This window comes from Gopherus flavomarginatus, chromosome 4, assembly GCF_025201925.1.
Source record: "Gopherus flavomarginatus isolate rGopFla2 chromosome 4, rGopFla2.mat.asm, whole genome shotgun sequence".
NCBI classification, from domain to species: domain Eukaryota; kingdom Metazoa; phylum Chordata; order Testudines; family Testudinidae; genus Gopherus; species Gopherus flavomarginatus.
Genome location: NC_066620.1, coordinates 175,052,018 through 175,076,391, shown reverse-complemented (window position 1 = coordinate 175,076,391; position 24,374 = coordinate 175,052,018). Strand labels below are relative to the sequence as shown.

Here is a 24,374-nt window from a genome sequence, read left to right as displayed (position 1 = left end):
CGCGCACACGCTTGGGTCTCACCACTCCATGAAGATTGAACTGGTCGGGGTTCTCAGGTGATGGTAGTAGCTCAAGGTCCTGAGTGCTGGAGACAGGCACAGCCCCCAGCACGATCAGTCAGGAGAAGATGAAGTCCCAGTGGAACTGATGCAGAGTTTGGATCCAGGCACCAGAACACTTACTTGAGCAGGGGTAGGGTTTTTTTGGTAGGGAAACTATGGTTCAAGGGAGAACACTAGATTTGTTTATGGGTAAACTGATGATTCAAGGGTTTTCTTTATGCTAGACAACAGAAACTGATAATTCCTGGCTATGGGAGATGTTCCTTCAAAGGGGCTCACAGTGCAATTAGGCAGCTTCAGTATTTTGGATATCGATTAAAGATTCATTACTAGAATTGGTCTGATAACTACTGAGCTGGGTTTGTGCAGGCATAGATTCACTAACATCTGGAGCAGAGATTCCCCCATGATGCAGTGCTTCCTTACTCTTCTGGTTCCAGAGCTCAGGGCAGTTCTTGCGTTAGAATCTCTGTTCTCCATTCTGTATGCTAATAGAGATGCTTCCCGGTCTCATCTTTGATGCAGATGAGGCTATGGGAGTTGCCTTAATTCTATCATCTTTGTCAGGAAGGGTGTCTCCCACTGCCTTTTTGTTGCTTTCTGTAAGCCTTTCCCCTGCTCAGTTTTAGGTCAAGCAGAGGCTTGGGGGGGGGGGGCTTCATGAGTCAGACAGACTACATACTGCACTCTGGTTCCCCAAGAACACAGAGCTGACTGGTATCCCTGGTTATATGCTACTCGCTGTACTATCTGAATGGATTTATCCTTACAACAGTCTTCTTAGGTAGCAGAGTATTATCTCCTCAGGGTCAAATGTGGGGGATTGGAAAATAGAAGTAGCATGGTCTGCCCAAAGTCAAAGCTTCATCCACAAATAAGTTCCTTTCATCGGAGACACCATTTACTTACACCAGATGTTTAAAATATGATTACGTCTACTCTGTGGTTCCTTGAGGTTAGCTCTCCTTCAGTGTGGTTCAAATACACCCATGGCCTTGCTGGGTTCCTTGGGCCTGGCTCCAACTAGGTGAAGCTCAGAGGCCTCCCTGGCATGACAGTAGTAGACTTTTTGGAACTGACTCCTTTTTTGAGTTAAAAAAAAAAAAGTTAATGGTGGTAACTTCAAGACAATTCTGGTGCTAAAATAATACATTACCTGTAATGTAAATCTTTGTAATAGGATCCTCCTCCTCACTTTTCACATGCTTTGATCATCAGTGAAGTAATTAACAATACTGGGATTTAAATGATCATTGGGTTCTGTATTAACTTTTGTTTGAGATGAATGGGGCAATACATTCCTCAGAGCTATTGTTTCAGGCTCTCAACAGACTCAGAGAGACCATACATGGATCATACTTTGAAGATTTTCTCCCCATCATAAGTGTTAGAGTGTTTCTTTTCTAAAAAAATGAAAGCTTACATTCTGGAGCACAATGCTGCAGGTTGGGATAAGCATCAGTGCCTTGTACAGGTGCATGCTTGCTCACCATGATGATCCCTATTATCCCCAGTTTATACAGGGGGAACTGAGATACAGAAAGAATAAGTGCTCATATGGGAAATCTCTGGTAGAGCCAGAAACTGAACCTAGATCTCCTGAGTCCAAGTACAATACCTCAAACACAAAAGCATCCTTCCTCCCTCATATAAAGGAGATTATCAGGGTTGACTGAGATAAAGCAAAATAATCTTACCATAAAGTTAGAACTCGAATATATAGATGAACTAAAGCCAAGAGTGAAATATTAGAACCACACTTTCGGTATTATTAGTACTGTCAGTGGTTTGAAAGCAAAATAACTTGTTTTCATAATCATTTTCTTAAAGTTTTGTTCTACTCTGAAAAGCAGCCCTCTGAAAATAGCACTGTGGAACTGTGGGGGACCATATTTATTGTCTCAATTATTTTAGGATGAAATTCTCAATTTGCAAGTAAACAGATAGGCCCTGGAGGAGAATGATGGGTCTCATAAAGAGACAGTAAAGGGTTAATTCCTCTTTTTCTGTAAAGGGGTAAGAAGTTCACAATACCTAGCTGACACCTGACCAGAAGGACCAAAAAGGGAACAAGATACTTTCAAAGTTGAAAGAGGGGGAAACAGTCCGTTGTCTGTGCTGTGTGGGCTTTTGCTGGACAGGAAGAAGGAACTGTCCCACTCCTAACACGGTAGTGAGTAATTAGAGAAGGAATGTATTAAATTACTTTTATTTCTGTTTGTAATTTCTTTTGCAAAATAGAGGAAGAATCAAATTGGGTTTCTGTGCAACTTTAAAGTTTTGCCCAGAGGGAAAACCTCTGTGTTTTGAATCTGTTGTCTGTAGGATTATCTTGCTTTCTTATCTCACAGAGGTATTCCTTTCACCATTTTTTCCCCTTTAATTAAAAGTCTTCTTTTAAGAACCTGATTGATTCTTCCTTGTTTTAAGATCCAAGGAATTTGGATCTGCGCTCACCAGGAATTGGTGGGGGGAATCTTCTTGAGTTACATAGGAAAAAGGGTAGAGAGACTTGGGGGATGGAAATTAGTCAAATCCTGCCAGGAAAAGGGGAATAAGGATGGGGAAATATTTGGGGGAAGGCAGAGTTCCCAAATAGCTCTCCCTCAAACGTTTTTTTTTAAAAAACATTTGGTGGTAGCAATGACTGTTTTGCCTAAGCTGATAAAAAATAAGCTTAGGGGTTATTCATGCAGGTCCCCACATCTGAGCCCTAAAGTTCAGAGTGGGGGAGCACCTTGACAGTGGGTTTTACTTTTCCCCACCAACCGTATTCAGCTTAGGACCTCAGTCAAATTGAGTTAAGTCTTTATTACAAGCCCATGTTCACTAAAGTTTCAGACGACAATATTTTGTCTACAGTTACATGTACACATTTTGTGTGTTTCTGTAAGGTTACTGGCAAAATTCCCATTGAAATAATTGGAATCAGGAACTTGGCCTGATTCTATGACCCTTACTTACATTGAAAATATCATAGTCAGCATGCAGTCCTATTAAAACTTCAACAGCTATGTGGAAGTAGAGCAAGAACTGAAAGGGATTTGAAGGGGATTTCAATGCAAACAGTCCCCTCTGTGAGCAAAAGTCAGGGTAGCTGTAACCCTAATAATGCGAGATTGGTAGCAGCAAGGATTGTGTGAGGAGAGTGGGAAAGAACTGTGAGAGAAGTTGTTGCGACCTTGTGTTAGATAAGTATGGAATGCAGACTATAACCTAAATAGAGGTGAAAAAAAATAAGATATTAGGATGACCTATGTATAAACAAAATGCAGCTGTTGCTCATTACTGTATGTAACAAGAGGTATAAACGCTTGCTGTAATTGTTTATCTGCAGAAAGACCTGCTTAGCTCTCTCCCTCCATGTAACTGCTAGAGATGATAAAGTATCTGACTTCTGCACTCAACTTGAGAGTAAGAACTCTGTTTTTCTCCAACAGCTATCACAAGTAAAAGCAGAGAACCTGAACTCATGTCTTCCTAAGTAAATTCAGAAGGAAATACATATTTTGGGTTAAGATGGATATTTAACAGTTCCAGAACATTAAGTTTTGTTTTAGTAATGTTTCCATTCATCTATTTAGAAAAACAAGTCATTTCATGGAGCATTTCGTGCCTGTAACAAAGCTATATTCTTTTGATATTATGGTCAGAGTCAAACAAACATCTACCAAGGGGAATGATAAAGAGAGTTAAATTATATTTATTGCAATAATCCACTGAAAATTAAAATAGAAAGGAAGATTTATTTTCCCAAACTTTCCCAATTAGTATGTCCCAATGCAAAACCTTAGATGTACTTTTCAAATGAAGTTATTTCCTTTTTTTATAGGCTTAAATATGAAAATGATCAGAAAAAAAGTGTATATAAAAAGTTTAACATTTTAAAAAAGCGTTTAAAACGTGTCCCCAAAGACAAGTGAAATCCATGATAGGTTTATATTAGCTCAGACCACCTTAACCCCAGGTAGCAGAGATATTTAGTAAGTGTACCTGTCCTACAGACATAACATAATCAGGGTGCAGTTGTGCATGCATGGCATGGGGGTTTGGAGATGGTGGTACATTAGCAAACTAGTTCAGTCAGTGCTTTTATCATGACTTATGTCTCTCTGTATGTAGGCAGGCTTATGAAATCAATAGCAATGGTTGTTGTACGGGGCAACCATTATTTTAAAACCAGCCTCAAAGAAGGTGAACATAATTTGAAAACAAGTCTTAATACTGAAAGACATGTTTAACTTCACGCAAGTGGATGAAATCCTGGTTCTATAGAGGTCAATGGTAAAACTCGCATTGAAATCTTGGCTCTGCTGAAGTCACCCTATAAACAGTCGCTGCTGAAGTCAATGGTCCTACTCAGAGGAGGTAATATAAGGAATATGAATAAATCCTTGAAGTACTGACAGTTAGATTACAGTTCCAGAGCCTCCCATTTCTTAATGGACTTCAAGAAGTTAGTGTTGTTTTTGTTTTTGTTTTTTTTAAAACCCACCACCACACAGGAGTTTGTTGCTCTCCAAGTATTCAATGGAATTTTCCTGAAAGGGAAAGGAATTCCCCAGCAGAACAGGTGGAATTTTAATGCTACAAACCTTTTGCTTCAGAAATTAATACACAGATTTGTCATATTTTGGTAGAAACATATGCATTAAATAAATACTAGTTTCTTTGGTTGACTAAATCTCAAAAATCATGGAAAATTCATTTAACATATTGTCTTAAAAATGTCCAGCTTACATCTTGATGCTGTGTATATTTTAACTAATAGTTTCCAACATTTGTTTATTTATAATCTGAATTAGAATCCTCACAATTCCATCTAACAAATAAATGAGATAAAGTGGATGTTTTCCCTTAAAGGAACAAACAGTGCTGTCAACATTATAGGATGTAAATATAGTGTAATGAGAGGAAACTGACGTTTCATTTGACTAACACAAGCTGACAATGACTTCAGAGATGTCTTGAAGTTCAGCAGTATCAACAAGCCTATATTTCAACCCTGGTAAAAACAATAAGTCTCTTGTTTTTCTACTTCTACTCGGATTAATCTACCAAATGGTGGGGGCTCTGTGTGTGCACGTGTTGCATTTTTTTTTAAATGAAGGCTATTTCCAGAGCAACACAAGCCACTTTAATGGCCATGCACTTCAACACTACTTATATCATAGGCTAATAGTTTGGACATTCAGAAAGTGCACAACTGGTTTATTGCATTACATGGGTTCTATTGATAGCAGGGCTTGCGCTAAAAGTCGAACTATAAGGATATTTCCCAGACATTGAGAAGTATCTCTATCTAAAATACTTTTAAATTTTCCAACATGATCCTCTACTTCTTGTCCTTTCCTAACTGCTCATTCCCTCCCCAGGTACAACAGGCACTATTTAAGACCAAGGTATTAGTCACATTAGTCTTTTCTAAATTCCTTGACATAAAATTACTTTTCAGATGTCAAGTCCCAGATTGGGTCCCAAACTAAATTGAAAATGTGTGTCTAGACCCCTAAGTAATAGTTAGCAGACACTTTAATTAGAAAAAACTGATTGAGGTCCACTTAGTTCATCAGTTAAGCTACCAAAAGTTCAAGACAAAACTGGCCCTCAACATGCATTAAGTGTGTACTATGCCTTTGGCGTAGCGTTTGTTTTTCCTAATCTCGTTCACCCAACAGCACAGGGACCATATGCATGTCTTGAAAGAGGAAATTCAGGGGCCAATATTATCCTATTTTGTGAAACTCTCCCCTCTGAACTGAGAGGACACAATGACCTTTCAAGTGAATCACTTCTGACCTGGTCAGCTGCCGAACCTTACTACACTCATACACAGGGTGGATCACAATACCCTGCAGGAGGATTTAATGCCTTATATTAGTCAAAGTAGCACAAAAACTAGACATGACCTCCTTTGAGTACTGTCTAGAGGAGAAACATGCATTTATATTGGTAGAGAACCTGCCCTAAACTTCTTACACGGTACACATTTCAATTAGCCTTTATCCATCTAAAAGGAAAATTATACAGGGAATACTATAGGGCAGTTTCTTTGTTCAATAACTTGTGGCACTAACAAGCATTGAGTTGTTAAAGAACTGTTGAAACACTTTTGAATATAGGGATTGATTAGTGAGGCAAATTGGACCATTCAGATGAAAGTAATAAAAACAATGTACATTGCAGTTCCAATATATCAATGGGGAAATGTATTAAAGAAATACTGAAAAAGACAGTTACCTTTTCCATAACTTGTGTTCAAGATGTGTCTCTCGTGTCCATTCCATTATAGATGTGTGTGCTCACCACTTGCACTAGAGCCAGAAGCTTTTCCCTCAGCACTATCCATAGTGGACCAGCTCTGGCACTGCCTGGAGTGGTGCCCACATGGCATGATGTAAGGGGCACTGCTGGCTCCCTCCATCCTCAGTTCCTTCTTGCCAGAAACTCTTGACAGTGGGGCAGGAGGGTGGGTTGTGGAATGGACATGAGCAACACATCTCGAAGACCACCAGTTATGGAAAAGGTAACTGTCTTTTCCTCTTCGAGCACTTGCTCGTGTCCATTCCATATTAGGTGACTCCCAAGCAGTACCCCTGGAGGTGGGTAGGAGTTCATGAATATGTAGATTGCAACAGAGCTCTGCTAAACCCAGCGTAGTCTCTGTGCTGCTGAGTGATGGCATAATGCACCATGAATGTGTGAACAGAGGACCATTTTGTGGCTTTACAGATGTCCTGGATAGGGACGTGCATCAGGAAGGCCACCGAAAATGCCTGAGCTCTAATCGAGTGGACCCCAGCCAGGTCATAAGAGGTCCTTATGCAAGAGGTGATCCAGTTGGAAAGCCTCTGTGAGGACACCGGAAGGCCCTTCATCCTATCCAACGTAGCAATGAAGAGCTGAGTTGACTTATGGAAAGACTTGGTATATTCTAGGGAAAAAGCCAAAGCCCTTCAGACATCCAGCACATGAAGATGCCTTTCTTCTCTGGTCTTGTCTGATTTGGGACAGAACATTGGGAGGAAGATGTCCTGGTTCATATGGAAGGTAGATACCACCTTCAGCAGGAAGGCTGGCTGGGGCTGCAGCTGAACCTTGTTTTTGTAGAAGACCATGTATGGTGATTCTGAGGTTCAAGCTTTAATCTCAGAGACTCATCTCACCGCTTCACTTCCACCAGGAAAGCAACTTTCCATGACAGGTGGGAAAGGGAGCAGGAGCCCAGCAGCTCAAAAGCCGGGCCCGTGAGCCTAGAGAGGACCAAGTTAAAATCCCACTGTGGGACAGGGATCTGTACCTGTGGGAAGAGTCTCTCGAACCCTCTCAGGAATCTGACTAACATGGCATGGGAAAAAACAGTCTGGCCTCAGATCGGTGGGTGAAAAGCAGAGATGGCCACGAGATGCACTCTAATGGAAGTATATGCCAGGCCCTGGTTCGTCAAATGAAGCAGGTGGTCTAAGACAGACTGTATGGAAGAGATGCCACATTCAGATGCCCAGTGCGAGAACCTCATCCACTTCACCAGGTAAGTCAGTCTACTTTCCAGAAGGACCTGCTGGACCTCCTCTGAACAGGTCTGCTCCTCCGGGTTCAGCCACGCAGCACCCATGCTGAGAGCTGGAGGGACGCGAGGTTGGGATGCAAGAGCCAACTGTAGTCCTATGACAACAGGCACGGTTGGTTGGGCAGAGGCCAGAGAGGACCCACTGTTAGGTTCATGAGTATGTTGAACCAACTGGTTTTTGAATGTTATAATTCTTGACGTCTGATTTGTGTCAACTTATTCTTTTACGTAGAGACTGTCCAGTTTGGCCAATGTACATGGCAGAGGGGCATTGCTGGCACATGATGTTATACATCACATTGGTAAATGTGCAGGTGAACAAGCCCCTGATGGCATGGCTGATATGATTCGGTCCTATGATGTGATAGGGAAACCCCCCCGACCCCATCTTACCCAAGGCCCCAGGCTTTTTTCTGAGAATAAAGTAAGAGTAGGCCCTTAGCTAGAAGCAAGAGTTTTAACTCCTGCTAAACTTGTTTTTCTGTACAAAGGGCAAGCTGAGGCAAAAAAATGTGGTCAGGGCCCCAAAAAAAGAGGAACTAGAATTGGATAAAGGGGAACCAGAAAATCTGTTAAGTTATAACAGCTTTTAGTTTATTATGGTTTATTAAGTTGCTTGTGTGGGCGTAAAACATAACTCATGATCATTTGACCAAAGGTACACCAATAGGTATTTTTGGACCCAAGTTCCTCAAAAAGGCCTGAGCTACGTGCAATAGCGTAACCACAAGTAGGTGGAAAACCAGGTGTCAATGTCCTGACGATCGCGAAACATGTAAAATGGGGAAGTAACAAAGGAGCAGGCTTGCAAATTAGCTCATAACCGGTATATTAATAGCAATTGTTTTTAGCAGATGGTTAGAAGATGTTATTGTATTAACCAAATAAGGTATCATTGGATGTATGAGTTCATATGATAATTTGCGGTTTTCGGCTTTATAAACCCAGGTATCACTGCTGTAAGGTAGAGCGACTTACCCCTTGCTAGGGGATTTGTTGTCTCTCCGTGTGTACACATGTATCTCTGATTGATCAATAAAGGAGCCTCAGGCTGTCTGATCAACTCAACAGGGTGGTGATCATTTCCATGACAGATGGTATCCCCTGTATAGATATGTGGACAGAGCTGGCAACAGGCTTTGCTGCAAGGTTAGGTTCCTGGATTAGTGTTTTTGTTGTGTGGTTGCTGGTGAGCATTTGCTTCAGGTTTGGAGGCTGCCTGTAAGCAAGGACTGGTCTGTCTCCCAAGATCTAGGAGAGTGATGGATAGTCCTTCAGGATAGGCTGTAGATCATTGATGATGCGCTGGAGCAGTTTTAGTTGGGGGTTGAAAGTGATGGCAAGTGGCATTCTGTTACTTCCTTTGCTGGGCATGTTGGTGCCACAAGTACTCCTGTTCTTTAGTCCTGTCTGAGGCTCCCGACAATGAGCGGGCAGCCTGAGAAGGCTGGGTGAACCCCCGGGATTTCCATGAGTATCATGATGCCGGCCACTGTGCTTGGAGCCATGAGATAGATTTTGGTGCTGATAATGTAGGCGGCACCACAGGCAACAGAGGCTGCTCCATAGTTAGGGAGCCCTGCTCTGTGCTGGAGCTATGGCCAGAACAGTCACTACCAGGTGACCAGGATTGGTCAGAGCGATGGCTCTTATCTGACCCGTGCTGGTCACTGCTCCCAGAGGTAGATGAGATGAGCAAGACGAATGTCTTGGTTGCGGCCTCAGAGACAGACTGTGTTCGGCAGATCGGTGTCGGAAACTCTGATCTATGCCTTATGCTACCCGACTGGTAACAGGACATCGAGCGGGACCGGGAGCTATCACAAGCTGGTTTCTGGAAGGAACTTTCTGAACGTGGCAGTCCCCATGTTGGAGGCCAATGATGGTGGTCAGGTGACTGTTGGCTTCAGTCTCCCAGGTGGTCCCAGGATCTGTACTGAGCTCTCGGCGACGCAAGGGGTTGGTCTCTGTGATCCTGCCGGGGGGTGTCTGCCCCACGAGTCTGCGGCAGACTACTGGCAAGATAGCCTTGAATCCTGATGTTAGTGCCCAAGTTACGGGGACCGAGCAGGGCTCTGCTGAGCCTGCCTCTCTAGCTCTGAGGCGTGACAGCTTCGGGCAGGTGAGTGATGATGGGACGTCCCACAAGATAGGGAACGATGCCACTGAGGTGGGAATCTATGCAGAGGTCCCAAGACAAGACCAGGGTACTGCCGGAGCCAGTGTGAGTGGCACCAGAAGCACCAGGATCTCCTGAGCTGCCTGTAGGGCTTTGGGCATTAATGGTAACTGAAGCTCATAGAAGCCTTGCCACAGCGAGTGCTCCAGGAGGGGATGCCCTATGATAAGGACTTTGTTTGCTTTATCAGTCTATCAGTGTCACTAATATATCAGAGTTAAAGCATTTTTTAGTGTTTGTGAGAGTTCCTTCTGCTTTTTCTGAAGTAGTAACTTTATTTTATTTTATTTTTTTTGTGAAGCAGAAGTGGGAAGTACAATATTTCTTGACAATCCACTGAATGATAATCAAATCTTTTGTGTTGCTAAGGAGCATTTAAAACCTGGAGGACACTACTTGATTCTAACTTCTAGCAAAAACCAAGTTGTGGGTGCTGACACTGTTCCTTTCCATTTACAATGAGGACACTGAGATATATTCTACAAAATCTCCAGCATAATGAACAGTATTTCCCAGAAATCTGGAAACAGAACTCAAATTCTGCAAGAATTGGAGTCTCTTCTAGCAACTTTCAGAAACGGCCTCTTTTGTAGCTTTTATACAAACTGCATTCATCTGTAGTTTACCTTACACCTAAAAGCCTCTTCCACTTCAACACACACGCAGTTCCTACCTGAAGTCAGAGCCTGCTCTCTTCCCATTCTCAGGAATTCCAGGATCAGGACACATGTCAGATGCGACTGCATCCCCACCTTGACTCACTTAAAAAAAATAAGAAACAAAAAGAATAGTTAGTCTTAAGACTAAGTAAATGATTCTTCACCCATCCACACTTCGAGTTCTACAGGAGGAATATTATCTATATGCGCAGTATATTTTTCAGGAAGGTAATATAAAGACAAAGTGCATCTTAATATACATTTGTTTCATAGATTCCAAAGCCAGAAGAGCCCATTGTGATAATCTAACCCAGGGATCGGCAACCTTTGGCACGCAGCCTGTCAGGGAAATCTGTCGGTGGGACAAGCAAGTTTGTCCACCTGCAGCACATGCAGGTTTGACCAATCACCCCCACTGGCCGCAGTTTGCCGTTCCAAGCCAATGGGAGCTGCAGGAAGCGGAAGCCCAGCCCGTGCCACTTCCCGCAGCTTCCATTGGCTGTGAATGGCGAATCGCGGCCACTGGGAGCTACAAGCAGTCATACCTGCTGACGCTCAGATAAACAAAGCGTCTCATGGCCCGCCAGGGGCTTATCCTGAACAAGCCATGAACCGAGTTTGGGAACCTCTGTTATAGACTAATCAAGTAGCTCCTTAACCCTTTTGGTTAGATAAATAGATTTTGCTCCTTGAGTACAGGCATAATTTTCAATCTTTTAATCATTCTCGTGGCTTTTCTCTGAACCCTCTCTAATTTATCAAAATCTTTCTTCAACTGTGGGAACCAGAAATGGATACAGTATTCCAGCAACAGTTGCACCAGTGCTAAATACAGAAATAAAATAACCTCTAGTACTAGAGATTCCCTGCTCATGCAGGATAATGCCAGTGTTGCATTATCCACTCTGAGCCCCAAATCGTTTTCAGAGTACTTCTTCCCAGCTAGAGTCCCCCATCTTTTAAGTTGGGCTTACAGTTTTTGTTCTAGATATATACATTTAGCCATATTAAAATGCATATTATTTGCATAAGGCCAGCATACAAGGAAATCCAGATCACTCTGAATCAGTGACATATCTTCATTATTCAGTGCTCCCCGCAATTTGTGTCATCTGCAAACTCAGTGTTGAAGTTTTCCATCCAGTGCATTAATAAAAATGTTAAGTGATAAAGGACCAAGAATCAATCACTGCGGGACCTCACTAGAAACACGTGTTCAGTGGGATAGTCTATTGATTTACTCCTGGCTAACTCAGAAATATATGAAAGTGCTAAAGCTGCTTGAAGTCTCCATTGTGCCCTTCCCACCCCATCAGGTAGAATAGAGTCCATATTACTTACACACACACACACACACCAGACAAATTTGTATAAAGTTATGGTCCTCACAAAACTAAGACTCTGATTTTACTTGTAAAGTGTGAGACTGTTTTTATCTTCTTCTATCTAGAAAGTGGTAACTTACTTATTTATGTAATATGCTTAAATATTACATTGATTACAAATATAGAGATAAAGGCATACAAAATACCTTCACAGTTTATGGCCTTCACAAAAATGAATATAAATACAGTCAGTCTCTCTTGTGCTATCTCACACACCTTCCCTTTCTTCCTCACTTCCTTCCATGAAGAATAGAAGAAGAAAAAAATGTGTCATCTTCAGAATTTCTGAAAACCCTTTAAGGATAAGGTAGTACTCTCTTTCTGAATATAGACAGTGTACTTAGTTGAAATGTTTTAGCAGCACAGAATGAATTAGACAGGCCTGAGTGGATTACAGATGACAGAAGACAGCATTACGATTGAGAGGTGATGGGAGATTAGATGTAAATTTCTCAAGCAGTGATAGGCTTTTGAATGGAATAAGGTGGCATAGAGGAAGCATGGTGACAAACAGGTTACATACAATCAGAATATAAGAGCTATAAATCCTGACTGCCTGTTCCAGCAGAATCATGGGCAATTAATTTATCTGAAAGCTAAAGCTTTATACAAGATGAGAAATATTCATGGAAATCAATTCATATAGAAAAAGGCATTGCAGTGCTATAAAAATACAGCTAAGTAAAAAGCTCTTGTAAGTGCAGAATTGCTTGCCCCAAGTATAGCTTCCTCCTAAAATTGATAAAATTGCAATAATTATGGTACATTTAAATGTCTGAATCACCTCCATTTCTTGTCTCAGAGAGGCAATGATTTTAAAGATATAGAAAATGGCAACACCCACCAGCCTATCAGAGTTAAAAACTGTATTTATCTCCTTGCTCTACGATACAGTATATTGTCTGTCCCAAAAATGTTCTTCAAAATCAGCTGATGAAAGATTATGATATATGAGAGATGTATTTCCAGATATAGCTTAAAAAAAGATTTCAGCTGTGAAACATAATAGCCAACTTAAAGGAAGTTCCCCTTCCTAGTATAGTGTGATATAAATCAAATTGTTATGAGTAAAAACTCAATTCTGGAGCTTCTGACTCACAGTATTTCCATATCAGTGTATGCAATGAACATTTTGTCTATCCAAGGTGACGAATCAAGGAAATATTTCCAGGCTAAGGGCCTGATCCTCCAGTAGCTAATTCATGCAAATAAGGCTTATTCAATACTACTTGTGTGAATATGAATTATTCCATATCAGCATTTTGATTAAGAATAAGACAAACTAGTTCATAAACAAAAATACTATTTATTCTTAGAGTTCCATTTTGCTAGCTACATTTATTCTTTCAGAAGAGTTCATCTCTAAATATACACAAAAAGTTTGTTACAAGGAGTCAATTTTAAAAGCATGGTTATGGTCAGAAAACTGCCCTTGATAAATTAACCACTTCCTTTTGCATATATGCTTCTAACTATCTCTAATCTTCTTATATTTCTTCAGGTTTCTGACAAAGTCAAGTATTTACTACTGTCATAAGAACATAAACATGGCCCTACTGGATCAAACCAAAGGTCCATCTAGCCTAGTATCCTGTCTTCGGACAGTGGCCAATGCCAGGTACCCCAGAGGGAGTGAACAGAACAGGTAATCAAGTGATCTATTCCTAGTCGCCAATTCCCAGCTTCTGGTAAGTACAGAAGTGTCATTATAGCTATGTTAGAGTAAGCTGGATTCTATTGTGTCCCACACATCCTCAGGCAAACACATTCTGATTCCACAGTGTTAATGCTGATTGAAAATAAAGCTTTCGAGTTTCCTGATATAAAGTTAAACAGCCAGAAAAAAAAGCCACATACAACTGACCAAAAATGTTTTCATTTGTCAAGGCTGCAAATTTGATAGAGCTATTTTTCAAGATTAAGAACTAGGGAACCTCAAGATAGTATTTTCAGTCACTTTAAACCTTAATCATAAGCACCCTTACAACAACAGGAACAACTCTGCCTGTGTTATTGGTGGTTTAAGTGTACTATATTTTTGAATGACACTACATGCCTCTTATTTGTTTAGGAATAAAAAACAAAACACAATACATTGATTTTTAAGTGAGAAAGGACAGAACCTAAACAAGCTTGTTTTCAGAGGTCCATAATTATGGAGAACCTTTTGTACTTTCCACTGGAGAACTCATTTGTAGCAGTGTGTTGAAATAAGCAAATAATAATAATGAAAAAAAGGAGCTGGCAATTTTACTCCAAGTAATTTTATTGTTCAAAATGGTTTCTCTGTATCATATCTCCACAAAGTGGCATGCTTTTCCTCTTAAGACCATCTGTACTGGGTCAGACTAATGTCCATCTAGCCCAATATCCTGTCTTCTAACAGTGGCCAATGCCAGAGGCTTCAAAGGGAATGAACAGAACAGGGAAATTCCCCATCCTCCAGGGATCCATCCTGCATCCTCCAGTCCCAGCATCTGATAGTCAGAAGCTTCGGAACTCCCAGAGCATGGGGTTGCATTCCTGACCATCTTGGCTAATACCCACTGATTGACTTATTCTCCATGAATGTGTTTAATTCTTTCCCGAACCCAGTTATTCTTTTGACCTTCACAACATCACCTGGCAATGAGTTCCGCCGGTTGACTGCATCACGTGAAGTAGTATTTCCTTTTGTTAGTTTTAAATCTGCTGCCTATTAATTTCATTGAGTGACCCCACTTCTTGTGTTATGTGGAAGGGTAACTAGTACTTCACACCATTCATGATTCATATCTTCCCGCCCCTCAGCTGTCTCTCTTCCAAGCTGAACAGTTCAAGTCTTCTTAATCTCTCCTCATGTACATGCTGTTCTATATGCTCACTCATTTTTTTTGTGCCTCTGTACCTTTCCATTTCAGAGAGAGAGAGAGAGATGACCAGAACCTCACACAGTACTCAAGGTGTGGATGTATCATGGATTTATACAGTGGCCAAGCATGGTTCAATGCAAACTCTGATGTTCATGCACAAATTTATAATTTTAAATATCTGATTTTTCTCTTGAAAACACAATTACATTTTTACTGAAAATTTGCCTGTTTCACTTTAAAATAGGCCAGATTCAAAGACAAAAACCGCAAGTCAATGGGCTCACAGTGTCTACATACAGATGGTATTTGATTCATTCAGAAACTATGGGATTTGGTTGTTCAAGTGAAAGAAGCACGGCTTAGTCAATTGAAATGGAACTTTCCCTAACCCTCAATGAATGTTCTCCACAAGAGAAGTCTTCTAGAATTTACCTCTTCACCACAGCCCTTTCTCCTGATATTTACAGGTACTTCTTTGAGAGGGTGGATCCAGGCTAGTATTCATCCAGAGGTATACTGCTCCTTTAAATATAGCAGGGATCATACATCTGCGATCCACTACATCTTGCAGTATAGGATTTGTTAAACATGGTCCAAGCTCTTAGTTTGTGTTTTCCACTAGGGAATATTAAACATCTTGTTATAGTCTATAGAGGCATGATATGTTGTCATTACAAAATAACTCCTGTTTCTTGCACAAGACAAGCTTGTTGGGTAGTTTAGATGTCTTGAAGGTTCTTTATACATTTTTAATATTCAGATGTACAACAAAACTTTTGCATGTTAACATTGTAGTATTTACCCAGAATTTGCCCTTTTCAAACACTTCCCTCCATTTTCCAATAATTATTTGTTCAGTATGCTGAAAAATTGCATATACTGTTTAAGTACATATCTTCTTCCCAGTTCAATATACCAAAAACATTTCGATAATGTAACTCACTGCTACCAGAGTCAATTAGTGAATTCAGTTTTAATGAACTAACGTAATCTTTTGAATGCAAAAGTACACTGCATTTTATATGATGTCATCTTGTTTCAGATAATGTCATGTTTTTCAAATTGTGATGAAATTTCCGAAGTCAGAAAATAAGTTGAATTTGTTTAAAACACATCTGTAGATAATTCTTCACTAATGTATTTCATATGCATATAGATCTGTAATGAACCATCACTCAGAAAAGTTATACATGCTTTTGTTTTCCAGTTAGACTGCAGTAACAGGATGTGGATGCATGGAGATTTGGGGGTAGAGGGTGAAAAGAACAGAAAGGTTAAGAGTCTAGTCACGTTTTCTTTAAAATATCCCTTATATTAAAAATAGCAGGACTTCTGTTAGATTCTGACGTGCAATCCAGACCAGTGAAGAATTGTATCACCAATTACCCTGAGTGCCTCTCAATGCCTTCCTACTGTAGCTCACTGCATGGGATGCCCATAGTCAGCAACAAGCATGCACTCTATAGCTGTGTATTAGGAAGCCCTTGTCCAATGCCAGCACAGACTTCCACTCGTTTTCATTACTCTTGGTTAACCATTGGTCAGGTGACTCCTCACTGTCCCCAACCCTGTGTTTTCCTAAAACATGGGTTCTGAAATGTGCAGCTCTGGCCTGGGAGAATCAGAGGAATGTTAAGGTTTGTTGACCCTTTAAAAATAATCAATATCCAACAACTTGCTATCTTACGTGGATTTTCAAAATAGTTCAGTTCATACACAGAACTTGATTGGTTTAGATTAAAAATAAAGCTACCTTTATTTCCTTCCAAAGAGATACATTTTGAGTACAAGTCAGAAATGGTTACAAGATAAAATGCTTTCTAGCAACTAATTTAACAAGGTAGACTTGGTTCAAGATAAAATCCTCACCACATTTCCATCAAGATGTCAACATCTCTCCCCCCAAAAATCAAAGAGGTGGTTCCTTTGCCGTATTAGGTGAAAGACTTCTGTCTGGAGGTATCCTTCAGAAGAATACATTTCAAAAAGGTAACTTAGAGGTTCTCTTTGACCTTCTCTTTTACAGTCCAAAGACCCTTTGAAATGGATTCTTCTAAAGCATACCTCCAAACAAAAGTATTTTTCTAACTGTGAGGTAGGCAACATGGAGTTTGTCAAAAAGGAAGTATCCTGCTACTACTTCTCCCACTGCAGTTTTGCCCGCTAAAATGCAAAAAACAAAGAACAAAACAAAACAAACAAACAATGAGGAGTATGATAGCACCTTAAAGACTAACAGATTTATTTGAGCATAAGATTTCGAGGGTAAAAAAAAACAAAACACTTCTTTGGATGCATGGAGTGAAAATTACAGATCCCAGTATATTTATGCCTGTACATGAAGAGAAGTGAGTTACCTTACAAGTCGAGAACCAGTGTTGACAAGGCCAATTCAGACAGGGTGGATGTGGTCCACTCCCAATAATTGATGAGGAGGGGTCAATACCGAGAGAGGGAAAATTGCTTCTGTAGTTTCCTACAGTCCCTATTCAAGCTCAAATTAATGGTGTTAAGTTTGCAAATGAATTGTAGCTCTACAGTTTCCCTTTTAAGTTTTTATTATTAAGGTTGGCTATTTTAAAATCTCTGTTATTGAATGTCCAGGGAGATTGAAATGTTCTCCTACTGGCTTTTGTATGTTACCATTCCTGATATCAGATGTGTCCATTTATTCTTTTACATAGCGACTGTCCAGTTTGGCCAATGTACATGGCAGAAAGGCATTGCTGGCACATATCGCATTAGTAGATGTGCAAGACCTGGACCACCCTACCTTTTATGTGAGGTAAGAAGGCTTGACAACTGTGAGCTCCCTGATGTTGATGTGTAGGGAGCGATCGTGACTTGACCAATGACCTTGTGTACTGAGATCGTCCAGGTGATCTCCCTCACCCCAGGTCAGACGCATCGGAGACAAGGATCATGGACAGGGATGGGGCCACGAAGGGAACCTCCTCCAACACTGATGCAGGATTCCAAATCATGTAAGTGACAACTGTACGTGGTCTGAGACCCTGACCGCATGGTCCGTGCTGTTCCTATTGGGAATGTAGAGTGATGCCAGCCACACATGTAGGGGCCTGAAGGCAAAGCCACAGGTGCTGGACTATGTAAGTGCAGGCCACCATGTGGTCCAACAACCGTAAGCACATGTGAGTAGTGGTGAAAGGATAGTCTTGCATGCACAAGATCAGATCCTACATGGCTTGGAACTGACCTTTGCGGGAGAAGGCTCTGGGCTGAGTAGAGTTGAGGACCACTCCAATGAACTCTATGCCTTGTGCAGGGTAAAGCCCAAAGATATTATCTTGAGCATCCAACAGTCCAAGGTCAGCATGGATCAGGCCGATGGGAAGGGGTGCAGGCAGTTGAAGAATGAGCAGCAGGGTGGGTCCTGGGAAATGACTGGGGCACCATCCTTGGACGCAACTTCAAAATACCTGCTTCTGGCTTCCTAGGCCTCTGGAAGACCCAGGCTAGGTGGAGGAATGGGAGGATGAAGGGTGCCGCTGTTTAAATCCTGTGTGTCCATTCTTTTTGTAGGAGCTGGATTGGGGGATACCCCAGGACCTTGATGGAGGTGGAGGCGGCAGGGATGGAAAGGTTTTCTAGCCTGTTGAGGGGTGTGAAGGCCCTGAGAATGGAGGGTAGCATAGAAGTCTTAAATGCGTAACTCCATGGTCTTATTCAACTCTGAAAGAGCTCTACTCCCTCAGACGGAAGGTCCTGAAATATAGTCTGCATCTCCTGTAACAGCCCAGGGGACTGTAACCAGGAGCTGTGCCTCATGACCACTGCGGAGGTGACTACCCCTGGTCGCAGAGTCCGTAGCATCCAGGCCATCTGGAGGTTGCCTCTTGGCACCACTTTACCCTCGTCCACCAAGGCGGTGAACTCCTGGGCTTGATCCAGTGGTAGGTCCTCCTTAAACTTGCTAATGGAGGACCACCGGTTGAAGTTGTACGTGACTAGCAGGGCCTGATGATTAGATACCCAAAATTGCAGGCTGGATGTTGAATACATTTTCCTGTCAAACAAATTCAGCCTGTTGGTGTCTTTATTTCTCAGTCTGCCACTCACGTCTCCCTACCTGTACCTTTCCTTGATGGCAGACATGACTAGGAATCCATCTGGAGTGTGAATGTAGAGGTACTCAAACCTATTTGCATGGACATAGTACTTCTCTACCTTCTTGGAGGTAGGCAAGATGGAAGAGGGAGTCTGTAACACAGACTTGACAATTTTAAAGGACCCTTGGGTGGATGGGCAATACAAACCTGGCCAGGGTTGAGGAAAGTATAAGTGTTAGAGAGGTTGGACTCCACTAGCTTCTTGATCTCCAGGTTAAGTCTGCAGCTACCCTTTTGAGCAGGGCCTGATACTCCTTGAAGTCATCAAGGGGGCTGCTCATTTGCAAGGAGCCTGCCACTGCTTAGTCCAGAGATGGAGATAACTGCACAGCAGGGGAAGGCGCAGCTTCCCTTTGCTCATCTGGTGATGGGTCCTTGGACTTCGGGGCCTGCTGTGTCACCACCATGTCAGATTTGGCACCATGCTCTGACTCTGGAGCCAGCTGTGCCGGGGCAGCTTGTCTAATGTGGCCTGGGAGGAATGGTGGGAGGTCAGAAGTGGCATAACAGGTACACCTCATGGGTTCCAGTTCTGTCACTTAATGGGTCACTTCCCCTGACTCCACACTGCCACTGCAGAAGCCGTGCCAGCCTTGCGGGCCAGTGGAGATTTGCATTTTATAGGCAAAGGTTGACCTCTCCCTCAGGCTAGGATCATTGCCCATCTGGTATCCAGGGCAGAACCTTAGATGCTTGAGTCTGCCAACTGACTCTTGTCGGTGACCAGTAAGGAGAAGGCGAGGGCAGTGCCTGCCTGAAGAGTGGTACTGAGGAGCAGAAGAATGGTGCTGCGAGTCTGTGACCAGGAACAATCCCGCACTGGGTGAAATCAATGCCTGGGAGACCGCTTAGGTAATGGTGATCTGTGCCATGGCAAACTCTGGTGGAAGGCCCAATGGCACCATGAGTATGAGGAGCAGCATTGCGATTCAGGTGTCCCGTGCCCTGCAGGCAACAGGGACCTGTGTCTTCTAATCGGGGACAAAGGCTGTGGTGCCAGGATCTGGGGCCATGATGATCTGGGGATCAGGGATGTTCCATTGCTTTAGGGAGCAGTCCCATAACCGGCTTGTCTGTGGATGCCAGGGCATTGGCCAGGTCTGTCACCTGGCTTCGTGTTTGCGGTGCCTGTCAGCCTGCTTGCTTTTTGGCCGCTGAACCCGCTTCTGGCAGATGACCCTACTAAAGGCCAGGACCCCTTGCTGCTCCCAGGAGTCAGAGGCAGGTCCCTGACTAGACTACAGGATCTGATCTCAGCAGTACCCCAAAGCAGTTTCACTGTGGGCATGTGGCCTGACACAAGTCCTTTGCCCGAAGCCCCCTTTTTCTGCGGTGCCAGTGGGCCCATCAACTTTCACTGCTTCTTAGGCACCGGGGAGGGGAAACGGTGCTGGTGGTACACTGCACACCAACGCTGAGATGCCAGATGTGGTGTCCTATCAAGGGGGCTCCAATGTAAGACAAAGCACAGCCTCCATGAAGGGGGCCCTCAAGTGAATATCCTGCTCCTTTTGACTTCAAGGGAAAAGTTTTTGCAGATCCTTCACTTGTCCTTTCTGTGGGACTCCCCCAAACACTTTAAACAGCTCTTGTAAGGGTCGCTAATGGGCACTGGCAGGCTGCATGATGAGTATGGCTTAAATCCTGGGGAACGGGGCATGGCCCGCTCTGAGGTGAAGTCCCAGCTGGGACTCTAACTCCTAAACAACTATTGTAACACTTAACTTAAAGGTCTCAGTACCTATCAAATAAAAAAAAGACACAGAAGAATGGACTGTAAGAATCGCAATGCCCTTGCAATGCACGAGAAAGTGCTCTGACCAACCATCACGGTCAGTAAGAAGGAATTGAGAGGGTGTAGGGTTGGCAGTGCCTAAAGTATGAGTTCGTGAACGTGGCACTCGAGAGTGTACTACAGCCAACCCCACTGGTACCGCTAAGGCAAAAATCTCTGATGACTGTGCATGTGGGTGCGCACACACCTAGAATGGAATCAACATAGCAAGTTCTTGAAGAACTAAATTATTTTGTCTAGGCTAGATCCATCCAACTTTACCTAGGCAAGGGCGTCTGATCTTGAGCATATGCTAGTGACATTTTATAAGGAGAAATCATTGGTTTACATACGTTGCTACATTTATTTCACCATGATGTTATTGACCAGCAAGTTATTAGATTTCAAATGATACCTTACAAGGCATGTTTTGTACAAAGGTCATTACCTCTGCTTAGGGTCACATCTTCTTTCTTTTTAAAGTGAGAAGTCAAGTACATCAGAGATGTTCAAAACCAGCAGACATGTCTTTGTTGGACTGGAGGGAGAGCACTGTCAGTGGTGCCTACATAACTCTGGAACTTGCTTTTCATCCTGTCTCAGATCATGCTATGCCGCTAGACTTCTCTATTGTTAAGCTTTTACTGAAAGGAAAATTTAAGGAGAGTTAAGAATGTGTTTCATGAAGTATTTTTTTTTTTTGGCCCCATGAAGCCTCTGTGATTCAGCCTGAAAATACTGATGTTCATTTCCATTTGGTAAAAATGGATATTCTATGTTTTTGACTAAGGGGAAGCCAACATGGCTTCTTTTGCTTACTCTAGCATGGTCATTCCCATAGGAATTCTCACAGTGCTGGGAATAGTGTTTATTAGTTAATTGTAGCGACAATTAGAGAGCTACCAGACAGCACAAACTTTGTTATTTATTCAATGCCACTAGCTGTGGTCACTTGGTTTCCTTCCCCGCACCTCTTTTGATGTAAGAGAAATAATGTTGTACTGTGTCTAGCTACTGTAGATTTTAATATGTATTTTTGTGGTCAAGTCCCTCCCACTTGGGTCAACGAGAGTTTTGCCACTAAGTGCAATGGACCACAATTTTTTGCCCACATGTGAGTTGTACTTCTATTTACTAGCTGAATGGGCTTGTCTTGTCTGTCTTTCTGCAGTCAAACTACTTCTCTCTCACACCCATGATGTGGAAACTAGAAAAAGGGTAACTCCAGTAGTCATAATGCATGTTCTGCTTCTGGAGGTATTGATTCAACATAATGAAATAAGCAGGTTAAATGGATATGTAGCAGAAGAAAGTCTTTAAAAAGTTATGATTACAACTGTAGACAAATATCCCACTCCAACAAAGTACTCAGGAACATTCCTAACTATACACTGGTATGTAATCACATCCGACATCAAACAAATTACAAATGTGCTTCCATTAAGCATGTGCTTAAGTGCTTTGCTGGCTTGAGCCTTGTCATAAACAGATTGTTAAGGGTTAATGTCTTTTCTACCTGTAAAGGGTTACAAGCAGGGAACTGGACACCAGACCAGAAGACAAGATATTTTTAAATTTGGGTGGAGGGAAGCTTTTGTGTGTGTTCTTTGTCCGTTGTGTGTTCTTCTCTCGGAGGGTCTGGGAGAGACCAAACATTACTACAGGCTCTCTAAGTTTCTTTTCAAATAGTAAGTAAACACAGGCGGTTTAGGCTTTTTGATTGTTTTACTCTATTTGCAATTGTGGATCTGGCTGGTTAATCTTTATATGTGTAGTTGCTGGGAATATTTTGATTTGTATTGGTACTGGGGGAAAAGTCTCTTTCTGGTGTCTGTAAGCTATAGGACCCTGTAATATTTACATCTTGAAGTTACAGAGATAATTCTTTACTTTTTCCTTTCTTTCATTAAAAGATTTCTTTTTAGACCTGATTGATTTTTTTTCTTGTTTCCCTTGTTTTATTCCAGGGGATTGGGATAACTCACCAGGACGGGTGGGGGGAGAGATAGAATCTCTCTCTGTTTTCCTTGAATCTGGTTGCCTCTTTGTGGAAGGGAAGGGAGATGCTTCTCTGTATGGTGATTTAAGAGGTTGGATCAGAATCTCTCAGGATAGCCCAGGGAGGGAAATTCTGGGAGGGGGAAAAAGGTGGGAGAATGGTTTATTCCTCCTTGTTTTAAGAACCCGAGGGATCTGGGTTCTTGGGGTCCCCAGGGAAGGTTGGGGAGGTCAGAGTGCCCCAAAACACTATATTTTTGGGTGGTGGCAGTGCTATTAGATCTAAGCTGGTAATTAAGCTTAGAGGATTCAGGTGCTAGTATCTCATTTTCTGAACTCTAAGGTTCAGATCTGAGAGAAATGCTATGACAAGCCTAGAAGTAAAAGTGTGTTTGTCCATAGTTTTCACTTCCTTCTTCAGTGTCTATCAGGTTAACATGTACTTCTACTGCCTGCCCCACTCTATGGCAACTGTAATTTAGATTTCATAGTTTGACACTTTTATAGTCTCCATCATCTCTCATTGGTATTATCAATCCAATGAAATGTTTTGACAGATTAGATAAACTCAACCACGTCTTGTTTTTCCAATGATCAGTGTAGAGTGTCCTTCAAAATTTAACTGAAAGTTACAAGAACCATCTACAAAATGCCCTTGTCAAGTAATGCCTTGAGATCAAGAAAAAAGGAAAAACCCAGAAGTTCATTGTGTGGAAAGGTGACATCAGGAGTGGCAGATTTTCTAGTGGAGATTGAAAAGTTTGTAAACCAGGCAAGACTTGACAGTGAATGAGCACTATGTCTCCCTATGATGATGCAAATCAAATCTGACATATGTAAATACCAGTCTCTTTCCAACGGAGACGTTGCAGATAAATGCAATGAAAGTAAAATAAACAGCACTGGTAACATTAAGTGGTAATAAATGCATGGCTTTAATATATTACAGTCACATTTCTTGATTATTAGCAGCTAGCTAAATTTAAAATCAATTTGCATTTTAATTTTGAACAGGTTGATTGATGTTTCAGAAACAAAAGCAAATTCTAGATATATAATTTTGTTCAATAGAAAATTATGCTTTGAAAATTAATTGAAAAATAATCCTAATTACCCTTATAGTTTATTGGAAAAGGAAAGCCCATGCATTCCAAACACAGGGGAAGATGCAGTCCCCATCTTGAAGAGCAAACAATCTACTGGCATTTATGAATATGATCTCTTCTCAAAAGTACAATCTTAATATTAGTTAGGTGCATGGAATTAGAAGAAACTATACCCCTCAACTGAGTAAAACAGAAGCAGTTCTTTAAAAGTATCTTACTCTTAAAGCTGAATGAATGAATGCAGCACAGCAAATAATTTGATTAATTTAGCTTCCCTTCCTGCTTGTGGAACATTTATGAGCAGATTACAATTTTTTGTTATGAAATGGAAGGGTTTTTCAAAAGCACCTAAGCCATGCAGGTTAAACCTAAACCATTTCTATGCTATGGATTGACCATAAATATTCAAAATTCATTTTTATTTTTACTTGTGATTGGTCAACTCATTTATGTGGTACTATTTTTGATCCCTGGTCAGATGAATATATAAATACTTCTGGCGCAAATATGTGGTACACAGTGACTTTAAAACTCAGATTCCAAAAATATATATGTGCATATGACTCTGAAGTTCACTTTCTATTAACATTTCTATCACTAAAACTCAATTATTCCAGTGTTTGTGGAAAGCAAAGCCAAGTGGGAGCAGTTCCAATGC

At 41.7% G+C, this 24,374-nt stretch overlaps 1 protein-coding gene across 3 annotated transcripts in view; it reads right to left on the bottom strand.

Annotated features, from left to right (window-relative positions):
* Positions 1 to 24,374, bottom strand: part of CSMD1 (CUB and Sushi multiple domains 1) — a 1,994,958-nt gene that overhangs the window by 713,924 nt on the left and 1,256,660 nt on the right. For all 3 annotated transcript variants that reach the window (XM_050950505.1, XM_050950506.1, XM_050950507.1), the window contains exon 8: positions 10,486 to 10,573. In XM_050950505.1, the coding sequence (XP_050806462.1) occupies positions 10,486 to 10,573 (88 nt within the window). The remainder of the gene's footprint in view (positions 1 to 10,485; positions 10,574 to 24,374) is intronic.